This window comes from Rhinoraja longicauda, chromosome 6, assembly GCF_053455715.1.
Source record: "Rhinoraja longicauda isolate Sanriku21f chromosome 6, sRhiLon1.1, whole genome shotgun sequence".
Lineage (NCBI taxonomy): Eukaryota > Metazoa > Chordata > Chondrichthyes > Rajiformes > Arhynchobatidae > Rhinoraja > Rhinoraja longicauda.
In genome coordinates, this window is record NC_135958.1 from 60,596,764 (window position 1) to 60,621,524 (window position 24,761).

Here is a 24,761-nt window from a genome sequence, read left to right on the forward strand (position 1 = left end):
CATGATTTCCTCTTCATAATTCCATGCTGACTTTGACCAATCCCGTCACTGCTTTCAGAGGGTTCTCCAATTCACCTTGATAAAATTTAGATCATGTAGGTTGGCATTTTTCTAGTTCAACTGTTTTCCCAACGTCAGCACAAATGTACAGGATCAAACCCTAAACAGTTTGGTGAGATAAAAGTCACCTTTGCTCCGTGCTGACTTTGGTTTGTGTCGATGACTAGCTGCAGTCATCGATACAAACCACATATATCACCTGGTCGAGGACAAGATCGTGCCAGATACTGAACAGTGGGAATGTGTTTATGAGCTTCCACGTTTTTAACAACTGTGAACCTGAAGGCTACATTTGCCACTGGAGACGTGATAACTCTTGTGTACTGCTTTCTACTGTTGTAATCTACTATTCTTACACTCTTGTACTTAAGTATGATTGTGTTTATGTATAGTAAGATCTTTACTGAACTGTATGCAAGAGGAATTTCACTCCACCTTCGTGCGAGTGGCAATAAAGTATGATGGAACCATTAATATTCTGTTCATTTCTTGTTTTTGTATAATAGGACAACGCTCCCACTATACAACTATGCAAATACAATACTATACAAAAAGTGTATAGCATGGTGCGAGTGACAATAAAGTATCATTAAACCATTAATATTCCATTTATTTCCTGTTCTTGTATAGTGTGTTTACTTTGTGGTTGCTTAATAGTTTTATTTAAACGCGTCCACATTCAAGATGGTGACAAGATACAGAAGGCAGAGAGCATGTTTGCAGTTGGTACTTTACTGAAAATATATCATGAAGAAAGCAATGCACAAGTACAATTTTTATAATGTTTGTTTTTTAATAAACTGCATTTGTGTAGCATTAATAGGTCATCATTTTGAAGCAGGTGTCAAACCTTGATCACAGTTACAGCCACTTAACATCAGAGACAATTTTCAAAACATCAAATTCACATCTCTGTTCCTAGAACTGAACCCGCAGGGGCTGATATTTTGGGATTCAATAGGATACAATCCTATTTCATCAACCACGACTTCTATAAATGTAGTTACATAGAACTGTACAGCACCGGAACAGGCCCCTTCAGCCCACAATGTCTGTGCCAAACATGATGCCAAGTTAAATTAATCTCCTCTGTCTGCACGTGATCCTTCTCCCTCCATTCCCAGTATATCTATGTGCCTATCTACAACCCTCTTAAATGCCACTGCCTCCACCACCACCCCAGGCTGCATATTCCAGGCACCCACTGCTCTTTGTGTAGAAATCTTGCTTCACACATCTATAGACTAAAACTCTCGTTTGTTTGTTTGTTTGTCCCTGAACTACAGCCAAAACGGTACACGGTAGCGTGACAATTTTAGGCCCACATTACTCACCATCATCCCTTTGGTGTTAATGGGAGAAGTGGGGGGAGTGGGGGAGGGGGGGCAGTGAGGGGGAATGAGGGTGCTGCAGCAATGCAGGAGAGGTTTGGGCCCAACGGGTCCACTTGGTCTAGCTTCCTCTAAATTTTGCCCCTCTCACCTTAAAGCCATGCCCTCAAGTCTTTGTTATTTCCACCCTAGGAAAAGGTTTTGACTGTCTACCCTATCTATGCCTCTCGTCATTTTATATACTTCTATCTGGACTTCTGTTCGTGTATATTATTCCACAAATTATGGTATAAAAACATATAATTGGACTCATCCAAATATTGCTTCTTTATTATTCCTGCAATAAGGGAGCCCAACAACAGGCTTGACCAGAGGTCAGAAGGGGAGGCCACAGCACCTGCTCAGGCCCAGGTTCCTCATCAGACTTCTAAAGCAGCAAAAGAAAAATAAACTGAAAATCATGCTGTAGGAAGGATGCCATCGAGCTGGAAAGGGTGAAGAGAAGATTTACAAGGATGTTGCCAGGACTCGAGGGCCTGAGCTACAGGCAGAGGTTGGGCAGGCTAGGACTATATTCCCTGGAGTGCAGGAGGATGAGGCGTGATCTTATAGAGGTGTATGAAATCATGAGGGGAATAGGTAGGGTGAATGCACAGAGTGTTTTACACAGAATAGGGGAATCAAGAACCAGAGGACAGACGTTTAAGGTGAGAGGGGAAAGATTTAATAACGACCTAAGGGACAATGTTCTCACCCAGAGGGTGGTGGGTATATGGAACGAGTTGCCAGAGGTGGTAGTTGAAACAGGTACTATTACAGCATTAAACAAATAGATAGACCGGTACATAGATAGGAAATGGGACAATCGTGGGCAAATGTGACTAGCTTAGATGGGGCATCTTGGTCGGCATGGATGAATTGGGCCCAAGCTTTGGGCCTCTCTTTCACTCCGATGGAAATCTGAAATAAAGACAGAATAAAGACAGAAAATGGTGGAAACACTCAGTAGCTCAGGCAGCATCTGTGGAAAGGGAAACAAAGTTCAAGTTTCAGGTTGAAAACTAGGAAAGTTAGTTTTAAGTTGTAGAGAGTACAGAGGAAGGATGCCAAGGACAAAGGGAATACCTTTGAGAGGGTGAGACCAGGATTGCAGTAGTGATGGTATTGCTTCATTTTTTTTCACTGTGCGTAGTTTACACTTTCTTCCTGTGACCGTGTATATTTTGTCCGGGTGCTCCAGTCCGTGCTGATCGATGGTCAGCGTGGACTCAGTGGGCTGATGGGCCTGTTTCCATGCTGTATTGCTATGCTACACTGAACACAACTAAACTTTCACGGTCCAGACAAAGGACCTTCAATGTGAACCATTAACATCTGATTTTCCACAGATGACACCTGACCTGTTAAGTATTTAATGCTTTTTCCTTTGCTTTTAACTCTTAAACTGTGATCAGTCTCATTAAAGGAGACAAGGTAATTAATGAAGACCTGGCACAGGATATATAAATTGCCAGCTGTTGTAGATAGTGGAGCAGATACCTCTGGTGTATCACAACTCTTTACAAGACTCAGCAACATGGGGAAAGCAAGCTCCTGGCATCCTGCCAGAGGAACTGAGAAAGCAAAGACGCCTCTTTTGCATTGGAACATCACAAGATCCCCATGTGAGCACCGCAGCAGTGTTGCACAAAATAACTACCAGTATCAATTCTGTAAAACAGACCTCAAAGCATGATACATCCTGAGACCACACTCTGCACCATTGACTCCATCTACACTTCATGCTGCCTCGGAAAAGCAGCCAACATGATCAAAGACATAGTCCCATCCCTGTCATTCCTTCTTCTCACTGCTCCTGTCAGGCAGAAGATACAGATGCTCGAAAGTGCGCACCACCAGACCCAGGAACAGCTTCCTCCCCTCTGTTATCAGGCTTCTGAATGGCCCTTCCATAGGCTAGGGTACTGTCCAATTCACCACCACCCCATTGTGGACATGGTTAATCGGTTTCAACAGCGATAGAACCCAGAGCCACAGTCCTCTACTCAAACACATCGCAGATACTTTGTCCATGTGGATGTCTCTAGAACTGGCGTGCCACAAAGCTGAGAACTATATTCAGCACTCTGTATCCTCCCCTTTACTCTACCTATTGTACTTGGCTTTGACCCGATTGTGTTTATGTAGGGTATTATTTGATCTGATCGGATAACATGCAAAACAAAGTTTTTGGTACCTCGGTACACGGGACAAAAATAAACCTAAACCTGAACTGAAGCTTTGCTATAATTTTGGAAACCTTGTCTCACAGGATCATTTTTTTTCATTCTTACTCATTACAACTGAGACATTTATGACTAAAACTTGGAATCCCCCAAATATGTTTCACATCTTGACAGCACCGTAATGATTGTACAAAGTCATGTTATAAAAGCAAGGAAAGACACAAAGTGCTGGAGTAACTCAGCGGATCCGGCAGCATTCCTGGAGAACCTGGATAGGTGATGTTTTGGGTCGGGACCCTCCTTCAGACAGATGTGCAGAAGGGTCCTGACCCGAAACGTCACCTATCCATCTTCTCTAGAGATGCTGCCTGACCTGCTGAGTTACTCCAGCACTTTGTGTCTTTCCTTAGTCAACCAGCATCTGCAGTTCCTTGTTTCTACCTGTTATAAAAGCAGATTGATTGAGCGAATGCAGAAGGATATCGCCGCGTTGATCCCCAAAAATATCAAATATCAGATGCCGGAGAGAGAGCATTTGTTCCTTGCATTAACCAGAAGGTACAAAACCTCCGGATAACACGTTGTTACAACCAAAATTGGCAGCCCCTCTGATACCAAAGGGACAAAAAAACATGGGAACAAATAGAAAATAGGCTACGTGTATGCTACAAAAAACTGAGATTAAAAAGTATTTACAAAGTAACCAGGATGGTTTTATGCACCATAAATCAAGAGATAAAAATAACTTTTGAAGCAAAACCTTGTCACTTCTCTTTAACAGGCTTCATAGTGACAGTCCTTCAGTTGTTCACAGTTACAATGTGTAGAAAGGAACTGCAGATGCTGGTGTGTACTGAAGATAGACACAAAGTCCTGGAGTAACTCAGCGGGCCAAACAGCATCTCTGGAGGAAAAGGATGGGTGACGTTTGGGATCCTTCTTCAGACCCTGAAGAAGTGTCTGAAGAAGGGTCCTAACCCGAAACACCTTATAGCGTCAGAGACCCGGGTTCAATCCTGACTATGGGTGTCGCCTGTACGGAGTTTGTACGTTCTCCCCGTGACGCGTGGGTTTTCTACGGGTGCTCCGGTTTCCTCCTACATTCCAAAGACGTATAGGTTTGTAGATTTATTGGCTTTGGTAAACATTGTAAAATTGTTCCTAGTGTGTAAGACAATGCTAGTGCTAGGATCACTGGTTGCCGCAGACTCAGTGGGCTGAAGGGCCTGTTTCCACGCTGTACTGTATGCAAAACTAAACTAAGATGCTGCCTGACACATTGAGTTACTCCAGCACTTTGTGCAAATCACCAGCGCTTTTTTGTCAATAGATGCGTGCGGGCATGCATCTAACAGTTCATGCAACGCTTATGGCTGCTGGACATCAATCTAGTTTTTTATTGTCACAATAAAAGCACTGGTTATTTCTCACTGTTTGGTTTTATCAGGAAGCCGTTGAAGGTGATGTAGGTATCAAAGCCATCGCTGAATATGGCATTCTCTCGTTCTCCTTTGAACAAGCGGACCCAGACCTCATCATTCTGCTGCAGGTCCAGCATGATGCTCTGACTCTGCATGATGCTGCGATCACTAGGCTGGGTGTACAGGATGACTACCACCTCCTCATTCTTCATGATGTGCATGTAGGTTTCTTTCTGATTCCAAGTGTGCACGTTCAGGCTGAAGTGATAAACGCCTGGGATGGTGCAGTAGAACTTCCCGGAGAACATATTAAACTGCTCGTACAGGTTGACGTACACGGTGTCAAACACCAGCACCTGATAGTAGTCATTACTGTGCAGCTCCTTCTTTCGGCCCACCGAGAAGGCAGCGTAGTACAACTTGCAGGGATCCCCAAACTTCCCTGGGCTTCCCTTGGCACCTTTTAGCCCCTCTGGTCCCGGTAGCCCAGACGTCCCAGCCTTGCCATGGTCACCGTAAGAACCTCGAGGCCCCTTTTCACCCTTCTCACCTGTAAGAGAATGAAGCAACACGTTACTAACCAGTTAGCTAGTGCCTCACAGAGCCAGAGACCCGGGTTCAATCCTGACCTCGGGTGCTGTCTGTGTGGAGTTTGCACGTTCTCCCTGTGAACGGATGGGCTTCCTCCGGGTAATCTGGTTTCCTTCCACACTCCAAAGACATGCGGGTTTGTTGGTTAATTGGCCCTCTGTAAATTGCCACTAGTGTGTAGGGAGTGGATGCGAAAGTGGAATAACATAGAACTAGTGTGGACGAGTGATCAATGGTCGTCATGGACAGGGCGGGTTAAAGGGCCTGTTTCCGTGCTGTATCTCTAAAGTAAACTAAGCAGGGAGTGAGGTGTACGTAGCCTGTGTGGTTCATCCTGGCATTAGTCATTGTTGTAAAACAATTATCTCTGTAGCACATTATCTGATATTGCACTCTCCAATTTTATTTGTGAGAAATGCCAAATTTTACTCTGGTTTATCTCACTGTCACTTCAGTTCTTTAAGGCCTTTTTATAACTTTTTAAATATATTTGGACAGAGATATGCAGAGGAAGGTTTTAGAGGGCAACTGGAGGCAAATGGATCTAGCCTAGTATGCTAACCAAGTCGGCATAGACAAGATGGGCTGAAGGGCCTGTGTCCACGCTGTACAGCTCTATGCCTCATATCGCAGCTCACAGCTTTCCAGGCCCATTAGCCAGAGTGCCCAGAATGTCTTGCTTCATCTCAATTGCATTTCCTATATTCAAAATCATGAGGGGAATAGATAGGGTGAATATTTCCCATGGGAGGAGAATCAAGAACCAAAGGGTATAAATTTAAGGTGAGAGGGGAAAGATTTAATAGGAATCTGAGGAGCAATCTTTTCACACAGAGGGTGGTGGGCATATGGAATGAGCTGTCAGAGGAGGTAGTTAATGCAGGTACTATTACAACATTTAAAAGACACATGTGCAGGATAGGAAGGATTACATGTCCCACACACAGGCAGGTGGGACTAGCCCAGAATACCAACTTGGCTGGCAAGGGCAAGATGGGCTGAAGGGCTTGGCCCCATGCTGTACCACTCGATGGCTCTAGGACTCTAACTCCACAGCTTGCTTAACTTACCTTCAACAAATATCCCCGTGCTTTTGAATCGGCACTTCTTCTACAGTGATAATTTACCTGTGATTTTTCATCGTCCCTGAAGCCGACCCAGTGTCCATTCCCCTCCACAGATTATTTATTGTGATCCAAATGTACTCATTTAAGTTTGAATCAACAGCAGAACCATGATTCATCGCCACTTCCCCAGGGGGACTCTCCCACGCTCAGGTAGAGAGAGCAAGAAAGAAAGACTCTTCGCACACCATTCATAATTCACAGAGTCATACAGCACAGAAACAGGCCCTTCAGCACAGCATGTCCATGCCGTTAAGGATGCTCTGTCTAACCTAGATCCATTTCCCATGTTTGGCCCCATATTCTTTTAAATCTGATGGACAGAAAGAGCTGGAGTAACTCAGCAGATCAGGCAGCAAGTCTGGAGAACATGAATAGGTGACCCTTCGGGTCAAGACCCTTCCTCAGATTCATTGAGTATTGGTCCAGCATCTGCAGTTCTTTGCTCCTTCTAAACCTTTCCTATCCATGTATCTGTCCAAATTTATTTTGAATATTGCTACAGCACCTGCCTCTCCTCGCTTCTCTGGCAGCTCGTTCTTTAACCCCACCACCCTCTGTGGGAGAAGGTCACCTATTAGGTTCCTACTAAATGTAGATTTCAGGATGTGCCAGAGCACTCTAGAGCCAATAACGTATGTTTGTAGTCACGGCATCATTATAAAGAGCACTTCAGCGAATGCTGCTCCTACAGACAGAATAAGCAGAAAGTTAGCTTTAGTAGTGTTGCTCAATGTACTAATATTGGCCCCGAGACAACTCTTCAGACGTGTACCATGCAATCTTTTATGTCTATCTGAGAGATTGGAGACTTGATGGCACATCAGACAGTACAACACCCCTGCATTGATACAAAGGTTAACACTCAAATCATGCTCAGCCATAAACAACCTTAATCCACCTTCATCTTAGCCAGTGGATCCAAATATCTTTTGCAGGCAAGAAACCTTTGTAGGCTTATTCTAAATGTCCATTCCTGCCTCAATATTTTCTGCCTCTTTACTCACCACTCATTCAATATTGTGCCTCAGTGAAAATCCAAATACTGCAGATGCTGGAAATCTGAAATAAAAACAGAAAATGCTGGAAACACACAGTGGGTCAGGCAGCATCTGTGGAGAGAGAAGAAGAGATCATGCGTCAGGCCTTTTGTTGACTCTCGGGGTTTTCTGCTCATCTTTGAGACTCTCCTAATGTCCACCTCAACTCCAAGATGGATGATCTGCCATCCCCTCACACCTCTCCCCCATCTCCTGACGTTAGTTCAGATATATCACTCTCCTCCCTCTGTGCCTCTCTCCTGCTTCATTGCACTTATCTCTCTATTCTTATTTATCACTTGCCTCCCAACTCTTCCCTTTTTTATTTCCCCAAAGACGTCTCCATCTGTCTCATCCTGACTCATGGATGGAGGAACACATTGGGTCGAGCAGCATCTGTGGAGGGAAATGGACCGTCAATGTTTCAGGTTGGGATCCTTGACCTGGAGTCCCAATCTGAAGCATCAACTATCCATTTCCCTCCATGGATGCTGCTCAACCACTAAGTTCCTCCAGCACCTTGTTTGTAGCTCCAGACTCGAGCATCTGCAGTCTCTGATGGATCCCAACCTGAAATGTCAACCATCCATGTCCTCCACAGACACTGCCTGACCTGCTGAATTTCCAGCACTTTGTTTTTTGTACAAGACTTCAGCATCTGCAGTCTCTTGAGCCTCACCCTATGCCTCACTCCCTGTGTCCCTCCCCTTGTGTTTTCCCCCTCGATTTTCTTTCTCTCTGGCCTGACAAATATGTTCAGGAGCAGCTTCTTCCCCTCTGTGATCAGGCCTCCGAACGGTCCTTCCATGAGCTAGAGTACTGTCCAATTCACTTCTATAGCATTGCAGACATTGCACTTTGTCTCTGGAACTGATGCGCTCCAATGCTGAGATCTACATTCTGCACCCTGCATCACCTCCTTCACTCTACCTATTGTACTTGAGTTTGGGTTGATTGTATTAATGTATAATATTATCTGATCAGATTGGATAGCATACAAAACAAAGCTTATCACTGTACCTCGGTAAATGTGACAATAATAATAAACCTAAACCTGAGCCTAAACCTCCAGCAGAGCCCAGCACAAGAGTGAAATCAATTGAAGCAGCCTGCACAGCTGAAAGAGGGGAGACTGGGAACTAGGAGAGAGTGATGAACTTACCCAGGCAACCTCCACTGCAAATGTGCACAGTGGAGTTCACCGTGCAAAAATCTCCTGGAAACCATAACGTTTGAACACACTCGATGCTGGCAGGGATGTTCTCAATATTTTAGTTTAGTTCAGAGATTCAGCGTAGAAACAGGCCCTTCAGCCCACCGAGTCTACACCGACCAACGATCACCTGTACACTGTTTCTATGTTATCCCAGTTTCGCATCCTAGGGGCAATTTACAGAAGCTAATTAACCTACAAACCTGTACGTCTTTGGGATGTTGGAGGAAGCCAGAGCACCCGGAGAAAACCCACACGGTCACAGGGAGAAATACAAACTCCATAGATGGGGCATTTTGGGTCAGCATGGATGAGATGAGCTGAAGGGCCTGTTTCTGTGCTGTGTGACTCTATGAATCTACATTGAGTTGTGGAGCAGTCCAAAAGGGCCCAATAGCCTGCTCTGACTACCTTGTTCTATGTTTCTATCTAAGTGACTAGGCTATATTAATAACACAAGAGACTGCAGATGCTGGAATCTTGAGCAGAAAACAGACTGCTGGAGGAAGCACTGGGTGACTGTCTGTCCCTTCCATCTTCATTGTTTTTTTAGTATGTGTTAAATGTATGTTTTTAGAGTTCTGTAGCTTGTTTTATGTGGAGGGTGGGGGAGGGGGTTGTGGGAAAACTTTTTCTAATCTCTTACCTCGACAGAGATGTGATTTTTTTCCCTATTGTATCTCCGTCCGCACTGCGACCTAACATCGAGGAGTTGGCAGCCTTTGCTGGAGACGAACTTCGGGAGCTCCACCATGGGAGCCTGCGGGACTTAACGTCATGGAGCTTGCGATCCCTGTCGGGGATCGCTTTTGGGGCTCCAGCCGCCGGAGCATGCAGGACTTACCATCGTGGAGCTCGCGATCTCTGGTTAGAGACCGACTTCGGGAACTCCAAGCCGCAGGAGTTTCGACCGCCCCGATGCGGGAGCTTCGATCGCCCTGACGGATGGCTCGACTGCCCCAACCACGGAGAAAATTGAGGGAAGAAGATGACACTTTATTGCCTTCCATCACACTGAGGAATGTAGGGAATCTGCTGTGGTGGATGTTTATGTTAACTTTTATGTAGTTGCGTGTCTTGTTTCTTTTTTAGTATGGCTGTATGGTAATTCGCGTATCACTGTACCTTAATTGGTACATCTGACAATAAAAGACCTTTGAAACCTTTGAAGTCAGTGGGTCAGACAGCGTCTGTGGAGGGAAATGCACAGACGATGTTTCGGGTCGGGACCCTTCTTCAATTCCATGTATTTAATTTGGTTTAAAATCAGGCTACATTGGTTATTTGATGAATTTGTGAAGATTGAATGTCTGGGAGAGTTTGCATTTGCTACATCTTATTTTCCCATGAAGCAGCCACACGGACCACTGGAATGGAATTATTATGCAGCGCTATTTATAAAAATGACATTTTTTTAGTTGCCAGCCAGACCACTCTCGGCTGGCCTGTTGCCACTTATGCCGCTTGTGTTCGTTGGTGGCCTCGCTCCTCAGTCATACAATGCTTTGCAATGTCTGTTCCTAAATTGCTTCATAAATATTGCAACCGCTTTAACTTTGTCTGTAACCTAATCAACTTTATGTTTAGCCAAATTCATGCTTTGCAGTGGAACACCGTGGCCAGTCAAAATCAGTTCTAACCTCAACTATGCCCTTTAGTGTGAAAAAAGGATTTGTGGGGAAAACGTTGCCCTTCAGGTCCCTATTAACTCTTTCCCCCCCTCACCTTAAATCTATGTCCTCTGGTTCTTGATTCCCCTATCCTCGGAAAAAGACTGTGCATTCACCCGCTCTATTCTACCTCAGTACACCTCAATAAGATCACCCCTCAGCCTCCTGCGCTCCCAGGAATAAAGTCCTAGAGGTTGAGCTAAAGTCCTAGGACTTTCGCTCAACCTCTCCCCGTAGCTCAGGCCCTCGAGTCCTGGCAACATCCTCGTAAATGGTCTCTGCATCCTTTCCAGCTTAGCTTTTGCAGTAGAACCACAACGATAACCTGGGTTTCACATCTGCAGTGAATTATTCCAAGGCACTTAGCAGGAGAATCATCAAAGAAAAAAAAGGGAAGGAATTTGACACAAGGAATTTGGCATGAAGTTTGGCCAACGACAGATAAAACCTGGAAATACTGGAAAACCTGAACGGCAGCAGAGAGAAGCAGAGTCTAAATTCCAGGTCAAACTTTCATCAGAACTGGGACGATTGACAAATGTATTGTGCTGAGACCAGGCGCCAGCTCTCAGATGCCTCCTCCTACTTACCCCTGGACCATGACCCCATAAATTAGCATCAGGCCATTATTTCTCAAACCATCCTTGCTTTTATCACTTCTGGCTATTTGCCCTCAGAGCCTCCAACCTCTCGTTCCCCAGCCTCTCATGGCCTGATTTTACCTTCTCCCCAAAATCCAGAAACAGAACTGCCCTGGCAGACCCATTGTTTCAGCCTGCCCCTGCCCCACCTAAATCATTTCCATATAGCTCGATTCCATCCTATGCCCCCTTTTCCAATCCTTTCCCACCTATGTCCAAGATACCTCACACGCCCTTTAATGTCTGAAGAGGGGTTCCAACCTGAAACATCACTTATTCCTTTTCTCCACAGATGCTGCATGTCGCACTGAGTTACTCCGGCATCTTGTGTCCATCTGAGAAATATTACAGTTCGCCGACATTGCAGGTAGACAGGATGGTGTAGAAGGCTTTTGGCCTTCATCAGTCAGGGAATTGATTATTGAAGTTGGGACGTAATGTTGAAGTTGTTCAAGACATTGGTGAAGCCTTTCAGTTTTGGTCAGGCTGCTGTAGGAAGTAATTCACTAGGCTTGACAGAGTGCAGAGAAGATTTACGAAGATGTTACCAGGACTTGTGGGCCTGAGCTACAGGGAGAGGTAGGGCAGGCTAGGACTAATTTATTCCTTGGAACATGGAGGCTGTGGGGTGATCTTATTGAAAAAAGAAAAAAAATCATGAAGGGAATGCACAGTCTTTTTCCAAGGGTAAGGGAATCAAGAACTAGAGAGCACAGGTTTCAGGTGAGAGGAGAAATATTTAGTAGGAACCTTAGAGGTAACATTTTCACACAGAGGGAGCTGCCAGAGAAGGTAGTTAACACGGGTATGATAACAACATTTAAAAGACATTTGGACAGGTACATGGATAGGAAAGATTTGGAGAGATATGGGTCAAACGCGGGCAGGTGGGACTAGACAAGGCATCGGCGGGTGGCATGGACGAGATGGCCTCAAGGGCCTGTTTTCCTGCTGTATGACTCTAACTCCAAAAACTGGCAAATAGTTAGTCATCTACCAGCATTGCTTGTGAGCAGAAGCCGACCAAAATATTCATTACTAGGCTGCGTAAGCATGATTGTGCCACGATCTTAATCTTCAAGAATAATAAAACTTGTCAAATGCAAGCAGTACGTGGAATTATGAAGGCAGTAAATTACCACATCATTCTAACTGGAAAATAATTTCCATCAGCCTCCCTCCCTAACATAAACCTTAGAGCAGTGTACAAAATCATGAGAGGAATAGACTGAGGTCGATGCACAGAGCAGGGGAATTGAGGACCAGAGGAATTTAAGATTTAATAGGAATCCGAGGGTAACTTTTTCACACAAAGGGTGGTGGGTGTATGGAACAAGCTGCCAGAGGAGATAGTTGAGGTAGGGTCTATCCCATTATTTAAGAAACAGTTAGACAGGTGTATGGATAGGACAGGTTTGGAGGGATATGAACCAAGCGCAGGCAAGTTGGCAAGTGTAGCTGGGACATTGTTGGCCGGTGTGGGCAAGTTGGGCCAAAGGGCCTGTTTCACACTGTACCACTCAGTGACTCTAGTGCTGTTGATAAGGGCAGTACTGGCTGGCGATCTCCGTATCTGGGTAGGCGGATATGGAACAGAGAAAGTTACCCAGAGTAAGAGCTGACTTAAATGAAGGATAATCATTGGCACTGATTGTTTGGGCTGAATAATAAATTCCTGGGCAGTAGATTGAATGCAATCGCCAAGAGTGGAGAGGGCTTGCACCCTCGTTGTTGCTGTTGGTTCCCAAAGGGTTTTCATCAGATTGATTCCTGGGATGACAGGACTTTCATATGAAGAAAGACTGGATGGACTCGGCTTGTACTCACTGGAATTTAGAAGATTGAGGGGGGATCTTATAAAAACTTACAAAATTCTTAAGGGGTTGGACAGGCTAGATGCAGGAAGATTGTTCCCGATGTTGGGGAAGTCCAGAACAAGGGGTCACAGTTTAAGGATTAGGGGGAAGTCTTTTAGGACCGAGATGAGAATGTTTTTTTTCACACAGAGAGTGGTGAATCTGTGGAATTCTCTGCCACAGAAGGTAGTTGAGGCCAGTTCATTGGCTATATTTAAGAGGGAGTTAGATGTGGCCCTTGTGGCTAAAAGGATCAGGGGGTATGGAGAGAAGGCAGGTACGGGATACTGAGTTGGATGATCAGCCATGATCATATTGAATGGCGGTGCAGGCTCGAAGGGCCGAATGGCCTACTCCTGCACCTATTTTCTATGTTTCTATGTTTAGATAAGCACTCAAGAGAACTCATCAGCTTTATGAATTTGTACCGCTGTTTTTCTTTCTGAATTGGATGAAGAAATGGGCAACTATGCCTCTCTGGAGACGCAGTCCAAGTACTTTATCTTTCTTGTTTTCCTCCTGACATACATTATTGATTGCGCAGCAAAGACTCATATTTCTAAATCTGGAAGCTAGCCTTCCGCTAGTATTTTTATTGGCATCAAGAGCTCCAGAATAGGTCATGTGCGGGGAGAAACTGTGCAAAAACAACATGTCGGGGAGGAAAGAGAAGTCTGCGTTCATTTCTTACTTTTCAAATCACTTTGTCCCAGTGGTTTACGATGAAAGAGGCTTCATGGGCAGCCTTTTCACTCAGAGGCTAGTACGTATCTGAAATGAGCTGCCGGAGGAAGCTATTGAAGCAGATACAATTACGAGTTTTAAAAGACATTTGGACAGATATATGGATAGGAAGGATTTAGAGAGCAATAGTCTGACCTCTACATTTTTTCCATCACTCTATCTATTCTACTCGAGTTTGGCTTGATTGCATTCATGTACAGTATAGTATTGTCCGATTTGATTGAATAGCTTGCAAAACAAGGCTTTTCACTGTACCTCAGTACTTGACAATAATAATAAACTTAAACATAATGAGGATTGTGCGGCAAACACAGGCAGATGGGACTAGCCCAGTACACGGACTAGGTTGCCATGCACAAGGCGGGCCAGAGGACCTGATTTTGTGCTATACAGCTCTGATTCCATGACTTTAACTGGCTAATTCCCGTTTCTTTCTCCGAGCTCCTGATTCCCAAATATCCTTTCCTCTAATGCCTGATTATTTTTCCATGTCAAAATAAGGAACTGCAGATGCTGGCTTACACAACAAAAAAAAAACACAAAGTGCTGGAGTAACACAGCTGCACAGGCACCATCTCTGGAGAGCATGGACAGTTTAGTTTAGCTTATTAATGTCAAATGTACGAGATATGGTGAAAAGCTTTTGTTTGCGCGTTATCCAGTCAAGAAATAGACTATACATGAATATAGAAAAAGACTACACATGAATAGAAGAAGACTATACATGAACGTTTCGGGTCAGGACCCTTCTTCAGATGCTTCTGAAGAAAGGTCTCGACCTGAAACGTCACCTATCCATGTTCTCCAGAGATGCTGCTTGACCAGCTTATTTACTCCAGCACTTTGTATGTGTTATTTTCCCACCCTCTAAAAATCCTCTTTGCGCCCGGTTGGTGCACGAAAGACTAAATATCAACCAGTTTTAGTGTTCCCGCAGGACAGCTTCACTCCAAATCCGATCTTCCACCTCCTCGGCCAAAGGTCTCTGTGCACAGAGTCTCTGCCATCCACTTGTAGCGTCTGACCTTACCTTTGAGGATAGTGAGGTTGATCTGAGGAATTGCTTGGAATTCTGGTGGGTCGTCGCTGTAGTAATGGTAACGATGCCTGCGGCGTGTGGGTCGGTCAGCGCGGTCACAACACTGGACACAGCGGCCAGCGCCAGTCTGGGCCGCTTCACCCACCGGCTGGTCCCGATCGACTCCAGGCAAGGCCTGCTTGGCTCTGTAGGAAATGGACTCGCCGTCTGAGAAGGAGTCTCTTTCACCCTGTTCATTCTCGGGCAGGTGAGGGTAGGGGTGTCTACTCACAAATCCATCAGCACATGCTGGGAGAAGTTCAATAACGAGGAAGAAAGTAAAAGGCAGATTCATGTTGAACTGCAGTTCCACCTATTATTTTTAAAAAAAAGAATTTTGATTGTACACAGAGAGAATAGCAGTACGGAAAATAAATAGGTAATTTACTCCATATATCTGTCAAAATGTGTATAATTGCACAAGTCATAATTGTATCTGCTTCTACAGCTTTCACTGGCAGCTCTAGAGCTCTAGGGACTAGTGGAATCAAGGGATATGGAAGAAGGCAGGCACGGGTTATTGATTGGGGATGATCAGCCATGATCACAATGAATGGCGGTGCTGGCTCGAAGGACCGAATGGCCTCCTCCTGCACGTATTTTCTATGTTTCTATGTTTCTATGTTAGCTCACTCCAGATATGGATTGTCCTCTGTGAAAAAGTTGCCCCTGAGTTTCCTCTTAAATCCCTCCCCTCTCACCTCTAGGCCCTCTAGTTTTAGAATCCTTTCCCCTGGGACAAAGACTGTGAGCGTTCACTTTGTCCGTGCTCCTCATTTTTTTTTAGAGATACAGCGCAGAAACAGGCCCTTCGGCCCACCGGGTCCGCGCCGCCCAGCGATCCCCGCACATTAACACTATCCTACACCCACTAGGGACAATTATTACATTTGCCCAGCCAATTAACCTACAAACCTGTACGTCTTTGGAGTGTGGGAGGAAACCGAAGATCTCGGAGAAAACCCAAGCAGGTCACGGGGAGAACGTACAAACTCCGTACAGTACAGCACCCGTAGTCAGGATCGAACCTGAGTCTCCGGCGCTGCATTCGCTGTAAGGCAGCAACTCTACCGCTGCGCCACCGTGACCGCCCATCATGATCCTGTGCACCTTAGGCCACTTCTCAGCCTCCTATCTAGGAGGAAACTCGAGCACCCGGAGGAAACCCACGCGGTCACAGGGAGAACGTGAAAACTCCACATCCGAGGTCAGGATCGAACCGGCATCTCTGGCGTTGTGAGCCAATGGCTCTACCCACTATGCCACGCTGCCGCCTTACTGTGCTCTGGTTAAAAACTGAGCTACATTTGTCAACAACTTTTTCCCATCAATATACCCCCCTCTGCTGTTTTAACTTTGTGACCAATAATGATTTAATAAACGAACAAGTAAAAAGCATAAAAATCAACCGTCTTAAAGATTAAACATTATTTGAAAATCTAGTTTTTATTTTAGAGGTACCATCACAAAAAAAACCACTGGCTTTATCTAGCCACCATGTTAAACAGAATCCAGTTTACAGATCTGGTGCAAGATAAAATTCCCATGACCTTGCCATTAAGTGCAGAGTCTTGAAAGGGAATATCTATTTATATCTATGCAAAGTCAAAAGATTTCCTTGAGCTAACAACACTGCTAACCACATTGACGTTGTTCTTTTATTGTCGGTAATAAACAGCAGACAATTACGTCCCGATGTCAAAGTTCTAATGCAAAGGCAGCAACTGATAGAGAATGAATGATCTTATCGATAAGTTCCAACCTTGCCAAGGCCAAGCTTACTCTTTCTAACAGAACATACTGTATATGATCGAATTGACCTAATTTCAATGGACTTTAACCCAAGCCATTAAGATAATTTGCCACTGAAATCTCTGACAAAGTGTGCCAAGATTTAATTGCCTTTCAAAACATGTTTTTAACGGACCGTTGGAGTTGCTGCAGGCATGTGTGGAAATGGCCAAGTGTTTCCTGAGGTTTTGAGAAAATTGTCCATTTGCCTGTGAATTAGAGAGGAGCTTCCTTTGGCCAACACAACGTGAATCCCCTGGGGAAAGACGGTTCGTTATCTTTATAATTGGTTCTTGGAAGCAAGGGCTCTCACACACTGCAGGGCTCACAGCAAAGCGCTGCCAACACAGCTCTTGTTTTAAGATGGCCATCTCACATTTTACTCCTTGATGTAGGGGCATCTTCGGCACAGACTCACGGCCTGGGTGTGCGCTCTGTCAGTCTGTCGAGCAGCAGGGCTGTCAGAGCTGATGTGCACGGTATGGAGGTGTGTAAGAAGGGATCATGCACAGTTCACAGATGTGTTTCTGCAATCAAGCTAAAATGGAGCCAGAGTATGGCAGCTCTTTGCATGCTCTTCCCATACAATGATCTCACAAAAAGCCAAGACATGCCCCACCCCAGTCATTTCTTCTTCTCCCCGCTCCCATCCGGCAGAAGATACAGAAGCTTGAAAGCGTGCACCACCAGACTCAGGAACAGCTTCTTCCCCTCTGTTATCAGGCTTCTGAATGGTCCTTCCACAAGCTAGGATACTGTCTGATTCACCTCCACACTATTGCGGACATTAGACTTTGACTATGGAACTGGTGCGCTACAATGCTGAGAACTACAGTATATTAACTACAGTATATTCTGCACTCTGTGTCTTCGCCTTTACTCTATCTTTTGTACTTGAGTTTGACTTGATTTCATTTCCGTATACTATTATCTGATTTGATTGCACAACATAGCTTTACGCAGTACCTCGGTACACGTGACAATAACAAAAGGCATGGCGATTAACAATGAAGCTACAAGCTGGCCACCCACGAGTCACGGCACCAGGCAGAAGAGGGCTCTGCCCAAGTCGGCTGCCGGCCCTTTTTGTAGGGTTACATCCGCGCTGGGATGGTGTTAGAGAGGGACTTGGCGCTGTCCACGGGCACCCTGGGGGGTTTCCGGGATCGTTGGGCACTGCGGGGGGTGGAATGTATCCTTGACAAGGATTGTAATTTTGTTGCATAATAGTATATTTAGTTATAAGAATAGTCTATAAGAATATTTGTTTAGATAATTGGGTGATTTTTGTGTTATGGTGGTGGGTTTGTTTGGTATAGTTTTGTATTGTATATATTATTGCAATAATTGATTCAATTTATTTTTGTTTAGAAAAAGATGTGCGGGGCGCTGTGCAAGTTTTTTTTACACAGAGGGTGGTAATGTCTGTAACACTGCCAGGTGGTAGTGGAGACAGATACAATAGTGACTTTTGAATAGGAACAATAGTGTAAGAAAATAACTGCAGATGCTGGTACAAATCGAAGGTATTTATTCACAAAATGCTGGAGTAAATCAGCAGGTCAGGCAGCATCTCAGGAGAGAAGGAACGGGGGATGTTTCGGGTCGAGACCCTTCTTCAGTCTGATCTGCTGAGTTACTCCAGCATTTTGTGAATAAATACCTTTGAATAGGAACATGGATATACAGGAAATGGAGGGATTACATAAGGCAGTTAAGATTTGGCCGTGACAAAATGCTTGGCACAGACATTGTGGGCTGAAGGGCCTGTTCCAGTGCCATACTGTTCTACGTTCTAAGTTCTTGCAAGGAATTCTGTACATTATAAAGGAATCTCTACTTTACTGTCCGCTGCCTCCATTTCTCTTTGTGACTGTTTCTACGTTCCCACCCTGAGGAGGAAGATGGGCACATTAGCACCTGTGCAAATGGCTGTTTTGATTAGTACGGGTGTCAGGGGTTATGGGGAGAAGGCGGGAGAATGGTGTCGAGAAGGGAAGATAGGTCAGACATGGTTGAATGGCGGAGTAGACTTGATGGGCCGAATGGCCTAATTCTGCTCCTATCACTTATGAACCATGTATAGTCTCCTTTTCTTACATGGAAGAAAACCACCACAATAATCAAAACTATCCTGAAGCATATCTCGGTGATAATTGTGTGTGATGTCACTTGGCCCATTTTCTCTCCAACAATGTTTTGCCAATTTGGCACTGCCATTGGAAACAATCACCGTAATTAAATGAAGCTGGAAATATATAAACAAAAGTACATGAGCAACGAGAATTATTGGGTTATGGACTCCAATGCAGAACTCTTAATTAAGAGTTTTGCAATTCACTTACAATTTAGAGTAATTGAGCTGTAAAGCCCTTCGGCCCATATTGTCCATGCCAACTAAGTGAGCACATTGGGCTAGTCACATTTGCCTGCATTTGGCCCATGTCCCTCTAAACCTTTCCTAACCATTTTGTGTCCAAATGTCTTTTAAAGACATAACTTTTTTAATGTATATTCACCTTTACTAGCTTCAGTGAGATTTCTCTGTAGATAATGCTTTCTTTTTACCACAGCAGGTTTATTTTGGCAAGAATTATATTCTTAACAGTGCAATAAAGTTCAGACTAGTTCTCATCGCTCACTGTACTTAATGTTTTCATCACTTCATTATATTTGTCTGACAAAAGTTCATTTCAGTGTAACGCTGCTTAACTACAAAGGACCTCACTTAAATCAGGCACACAGGCAAGTAAACTCCTATGATGCATAGCTTTCAGATTTCAGAAATCACACTATCACACTCCATTAGAATACTAATTGCTATGGATCATTGTTGTCATCTTAAAAATGTATTTAGGCACGACAAGTCAAAGCAAGTCTCTAAATCCATCTCTAAAAACATTTCAAAGATTAGAGTCACAGAGATGTAAAACACAGAATCAAGCCCTTAGAACCACCTTGTCCATGCTGACCAAGTGGGCAGCTTGGGCTAGTCCCATTTGCCTGAAATTGGGCCCTAGCCCTCTGAACCCTTTCTATCTGTATATCTATCCAAATGTCTATTAAAAGTAGGAATTGCATCCACTTCTATGGCTTGTTCTGGCAACATTCCAGATATGGACTACCCTCTGAGTGAAAAAGGTGTCCCCGAGGTCTAACCTTCTACCCTTTCCCCCTTACTTTGATGCCCTCTGCAAATAGACTGTGAGCATCCACTTTATCCATGCCCCTCGTGATCTTGTGCACTTCAACAAGGCCACCCCTCAATCTCCTTAGCTCCAAAGAAAAAAGTCCCAGCCTAACCAAATTCTCCCTGCAACTCAAGCCTACAAACCCAGGTAACATCCTGGCCAATCTCTTTTGCACCCTTTCCACATTAATGACATCCTTCCTATAGCTGGGTGATCAGAACTGCACACAGTGCTCCAAGTGTGGTCTCACCAATGACGTACAACTTGTGTAGGAAGGAACTACAGATGTTGGTTTAAACCGCCGATAGACATAAAGCTGGAGTAACTCAGCGGGTCAGACAGCATCTCTGGAGAAAAGGAATAGGTGGCGTTTCGGGTTGAGACCCATCTTCAATATATCTCGCTGCATCACTGTCTATGTCTCTCGTTTCTCTTTCCCCTGATTCTCGGTCTGAAGAAGGGTCTTGACCCGAAACATCACCTATTCCTTTTCTCCAGAGATGCTGTCTGACCCACTGAGTTACTCCAGCTTTTTGTGTCTATCTTCGATTTGCACAGCTTCACAGTTACATTTTGTACTCAAATACATTATTTTATCAACTACATAAGAACAACACTGGAGTAAACTGAAAAGTTAATCAACACCCAAACAGTCTCTGGATCCAAGTCCGGTGTTGTCAATAGTTCTACGAAGGAAAAGACACAAAGTGCTGGAGTAACTCAGCGGTCAGGCAGCATCTCTGGAGAACATGGATAGGTGATATTGTGGACAGGATTTAGGAACATCTTGGAAATGCTCAGAAGTGCATGCAGTCAACATACAAAACAAACTATTCACGAATCCATGCACACAAAGGATCAATATGTCCATTTAGTCTTGTGAAATATTTATAGTTCATTTGTGAATGAACTGTAAATGTGAAAATTAATTTATTTTAATTAACTGACATGTTCAATAGGCTGCCATTTGTTCTGTCCTAAATATTATTACGGTCACACCCAGAATCTCCTGTTTTGTTTTTGACTGTGTTTTTCAAGAATTATCATTTTTCCTCCGTATACATTAGAGTCATGACGAAGCAGTACAATTACTGCAAAACACAATTTAAATGTTTCGAATTACAACCATCATCCGGTAGTTAATTAGCTTTTTATAAAAAAATATCTGAAAACTGAGTTTATAGAATTAACCTCCGATCAGAACTACCAGTCTAATGCTGGAGAATAGCAACTGAACGGACTGGCCATGCACTTAGACTAACACAAAATAAACTTTTCTGAAGTTTGTTCAAGATGTTTCTGTCAAGTCTGTGTAGCTCCGTGTGTTATGGTGCTTACCTGGATACGAGTATTCAAAGTGAAGAAAACATCGCTTCTTCCTCCGTTAGGGCGGCTTGTTCGGAATATTTTGAGTGTGCTTCTTATCCTCTGGTCCCCAGACTCCTTGCTGGCAGCATTTCCCGAATTCCGAGTCCGATTCCAGATTACAGAGGCTGGAGTTGAGAGTTATGCAACTCCTAGCTTTCCTCCAACACACACCATCTGCTCGAGCTCTCCCGCCTAACAAAGGGGAGGGGGAATCAGTCAGAAAGCAGAAGTTCAACACATGGAGCAGGGCCGGAGAGACAGGGAAAGTGAAAAGATGATTCCGGAGAAAGCAGAGGCACCGAGGAACATACGTGTAGTGAAAATAGTTTGGGAGGGAGGGAGATAGAGAGGGCAAGTGACATACGGCGGAAAAGGGTAAAAATAAGTTTAGCATGGAGATGGGGACAAATGCTCCATAAAGGGATAAAAGATGCCCAATGAGACTTAAGAAATCAGGAAATTATATAGAAAAACCAGAGTCAACCACTCCGAGATTTAGGAAGTAACTCTGGCGATGTGAAGTGGCTTGGAATGAGCACTGATCTATTAAACTTGGCTGAGCTGCTTTCCAGCTACAATAAAGTAGAAACTTAGTCAGTGGGTCAATCAGTCAGTCAGGTAGTTAGTTGGTTGGTTAGTTAGTTAGGTTAACTAGCTATCTAAAAGCATACTGGACACTAATAACTAACTGAATAGCACACAAACAAAATAAGCATTTCTCCACCTCTGTACACGTATCAATAAACTTACCAGCTAGCTGTACAGTGAAATGCTTGTTCTGCATGCTATCCAGTGCAGTCATACCCTGCACGAGTACCTTAGATCATCTTCTGGATCAGCAGGCAGAGAGTCGCCACGTTGCAGGGCCATCTTACAACTTCCAAGTCTCTGAAACGTGCGATCTTGCCAACCGGTTGTGTGTGGTCTGTGGTGAAACCTGGGATGTTTCACTGGGGCTGGACAACCCAAGCCCAGTGTGTGGCACAGAGGTTGAATAAAGCCCAGCATGCCCACTGGACGTCCGTATTCGGCTAAACTCTCCTTCAAACGCTTCTAAAGTCAGAAAGGAGCAAATGCTGCCACTGCCACTTGCGAAGTTAAAAGTCAGGCAGGAAAATAAAACTGGAAATACATGGTAACTATGAAAAAAAAAAATCTTTTTACATCCAAGTCTTCCTTCGGAATGAGAAAGTAAATCAAAATCACAGCGTTTGCTATTTTAGGTCACATTTTATGAGTAACCTACTATAGGAAGGGTGTGGTTGAGCTGGAAAGGATGCAGAGAAGATTTATGAGGATGTTGCCAGGATTTGAAGGCCTGAGCTACAGGGAGAGGTAGAGCAGGCTGGGAATTTACTCCTTGGAGTGCAGGAGGATGAGGGGTAATCAAATAGAGTTGTATAAAACCATGAGGGAAATAGAAAGTGTGAATGTCCAGAGTCTTTTTTTCAGGGTTGGGGAATCAAGAACCAGAGGGCATAGGTTTAAGGTGAGAGAAGAAAGATTTAATAGGAACCTGAGGGGTAATCTTTTCACAGGTAGGTATATGAAACGAGCTACCAGAGAAGGTAGTTGAGGCAGGTACTATAACAACACCCTGACTCTGAGTGCTGTCCGGATGGTGTTTGTACGTTCTCCCTGTGACCGCGTGGGTTTCCTCCGGGTGCTACGGTTTCCTCCCATATCCCAAAGATGCACAGATTTGTAGGTTAATTGGCTTCCGTAAATTGCCCCTTGTGTGTAGGATAGAACTAGTGTAGGGGGTGACCGCTGGTCGGTGTGGACTAGGTGGGCTGAAGGGCCTGTTTCCACGCTGTATCTCGAAACTAAACTAAACAATTTTTTTTTTTTGTCAGTCTGAAGAAGAGTCTCGACCCGAAACGTCACCCCTTCCTTTTCTCCAGAGATGCTGCCTGACCCACTGAGTTACTCCAGGATTTTGTGTCTACTTTCAATTTAAACCAGCATCTGCAGTTCTTTCCTAAAGAAAAAATATATGCTCCCTGTTAAAAATGCATCGCAAACCTACAAATATAATTTGCGATCTACATCCTGTAATCTGCAGTTTTTATTTTGATTTTGGGAAGACAGGAAGCTACTTGGGAGTGACAGTTTAGTAATCTCCAGAGACATTGCGAGGAAACCATAACACAGTACAAAAGCAAAAATTATTTGAGCCAACATGTGCAGCACAACGCAATACGGAAAGTATGCAGTTTTAGAACAGAATAGTGCAGCACAGAAACAGGCCCTTTGGCCCACAATGTTTGTGCTGAACATGAAACCAAGTTAACCTCTTCTCCTCTGCCTGCACATGATCCATATCCCTCCATTCCCTGCATATCCCTACATTGATGTGCCTATCTAAAAGCCTCTTAAACACCACTATCATATATTTTATTTTTTTATGTTTTCTGGATTAATTGACAGCATTGTGCCTGTAGGATCCTCTACATGGATTGCATTCAACATATTCCTCAGTTTGGAAGTGTGTTTCTACTCTGCGAAATCGGATATCCTTTCTCCATGTTCATTATGTACTCTATAAAACTTAGATGATAAAATAACACTAAAGACAACCATAATGAAGAATAAATGTATACTGCTAATTTACAGTGTTTTTTTGCGAATAAAAAGATGCCGGTATACTTATCAATTAAAATTAAGCTATTGTAGCGACCATAGGGATTGGTCCTGAGAGTTGAACCCTCGGATTGGCCAGCAAGGTCACGTGGTTGTTTTGGCGCCCAAAACCAGTCAGTTGGAAGAGGACTTCGATGTGAATAGTTTAAGTTTAATGGTCGTCTGCGATCTCGATTGTTATCTTTGTAACTGAATATTGCTACCGCAATAAACTTCTTTGACAAAGTTACAAGTCTTCAGACTCGCCATATTGGTGACCCCGACGTGATCTAGCTGATCACCCACCATGCAGGAACCTGTCGTCCCTGTTCCGGTTCTAACGCCCGGCGTACCTCAGCGTTCATCTTCCTCCGTTTTGGGCGCACCAACCACACCTTTGGTTTGCGCATGCTGAAGCGCAGTTCCATCTGAGAGGCATCTCGGTGGACAAGACAAAATATTACTACCTGGTGAGTGCCCTACCGCCTGAGACGTCCGTGCGGGTGATGCAGTTCATCACCTCCCCTCCTGCAGACGGCAAGTACGAAGCACTGAAGGTAATCATGCTTCGAACCTTTGGATTTAGTAGGCACGATCGAGCCGAGAGGCTTATGCATCTGCCAGATCTCGGAGATCGGCTGCCGTCCGTCCTCATGGCCGAAATGTTGGCGCTGGCAGGCGGGCACAAGGATTGCCTCATGTTTGAGCAGGCATTCCGGGAGCAACTCCCAGAAAACGTTAGGATTATGCTCACGGATTGTTCTTTCGAGGACCCCGTGGCATACGCGGAGAAAT

The 24,761-nt window shown here is 44.4% G+C and overlaps 1 protein-coding gene across 1 annotated transcript; it reads right to left on the bottom strand.

The window, feature by feature from the left end:
* Window positions 1-850: 850 nt before the first annotated feature.
* On the bottom strand, window positions 851-21,495 carry c1qtnf1 (C1q and TNF related 1). Its single transcript, XM_078401089.1, has 4 exons — window positions 21,315-21,495; window positions 14,947-15,307; window positions 5,048-5,587; window positions 851-2,351 (listed from the first exon to the last, which is right to left on the bottom strand). Exons 2-4 carry the CDS (start codon window positions 15,287-15,289, stop codon window positions 2,278-2,280), a joined length of 957 nt encoding a protein of 318 aa, XP_078257215.1. The 5' UTR covers window positions 15,290-15,307; window positions 21,315-21,495; the 3' UTR covers window positions 851-2,277.
* Window positions 21,496-24,761: the final 3,266 nt, after the last annotated feature.

Coding starts and splice junctions, on each gene's coding strand:
- c1qtnf1 (XM_078401089.1), bottom strand. CDS start 15,289: ATGAATCTGCCTTTTACTTTCTTCCTCGTTATTGAACTTCTCCCAGCA. Junction 5,588..14,946: donor CAACCTCACTATCCTCAAAG/GTAAGGTCAGAC, acceptor ATTCTCTTACAG/GTGAGAAGGGTGAAAAGGGG. Junction 2,352..5,047: donor CTTCCTGATAAAACCAAACA/GTGAGAAATAAC, acceptor TCTTTATTTCAG/ATTTCCATCGGAGTGAAAGA.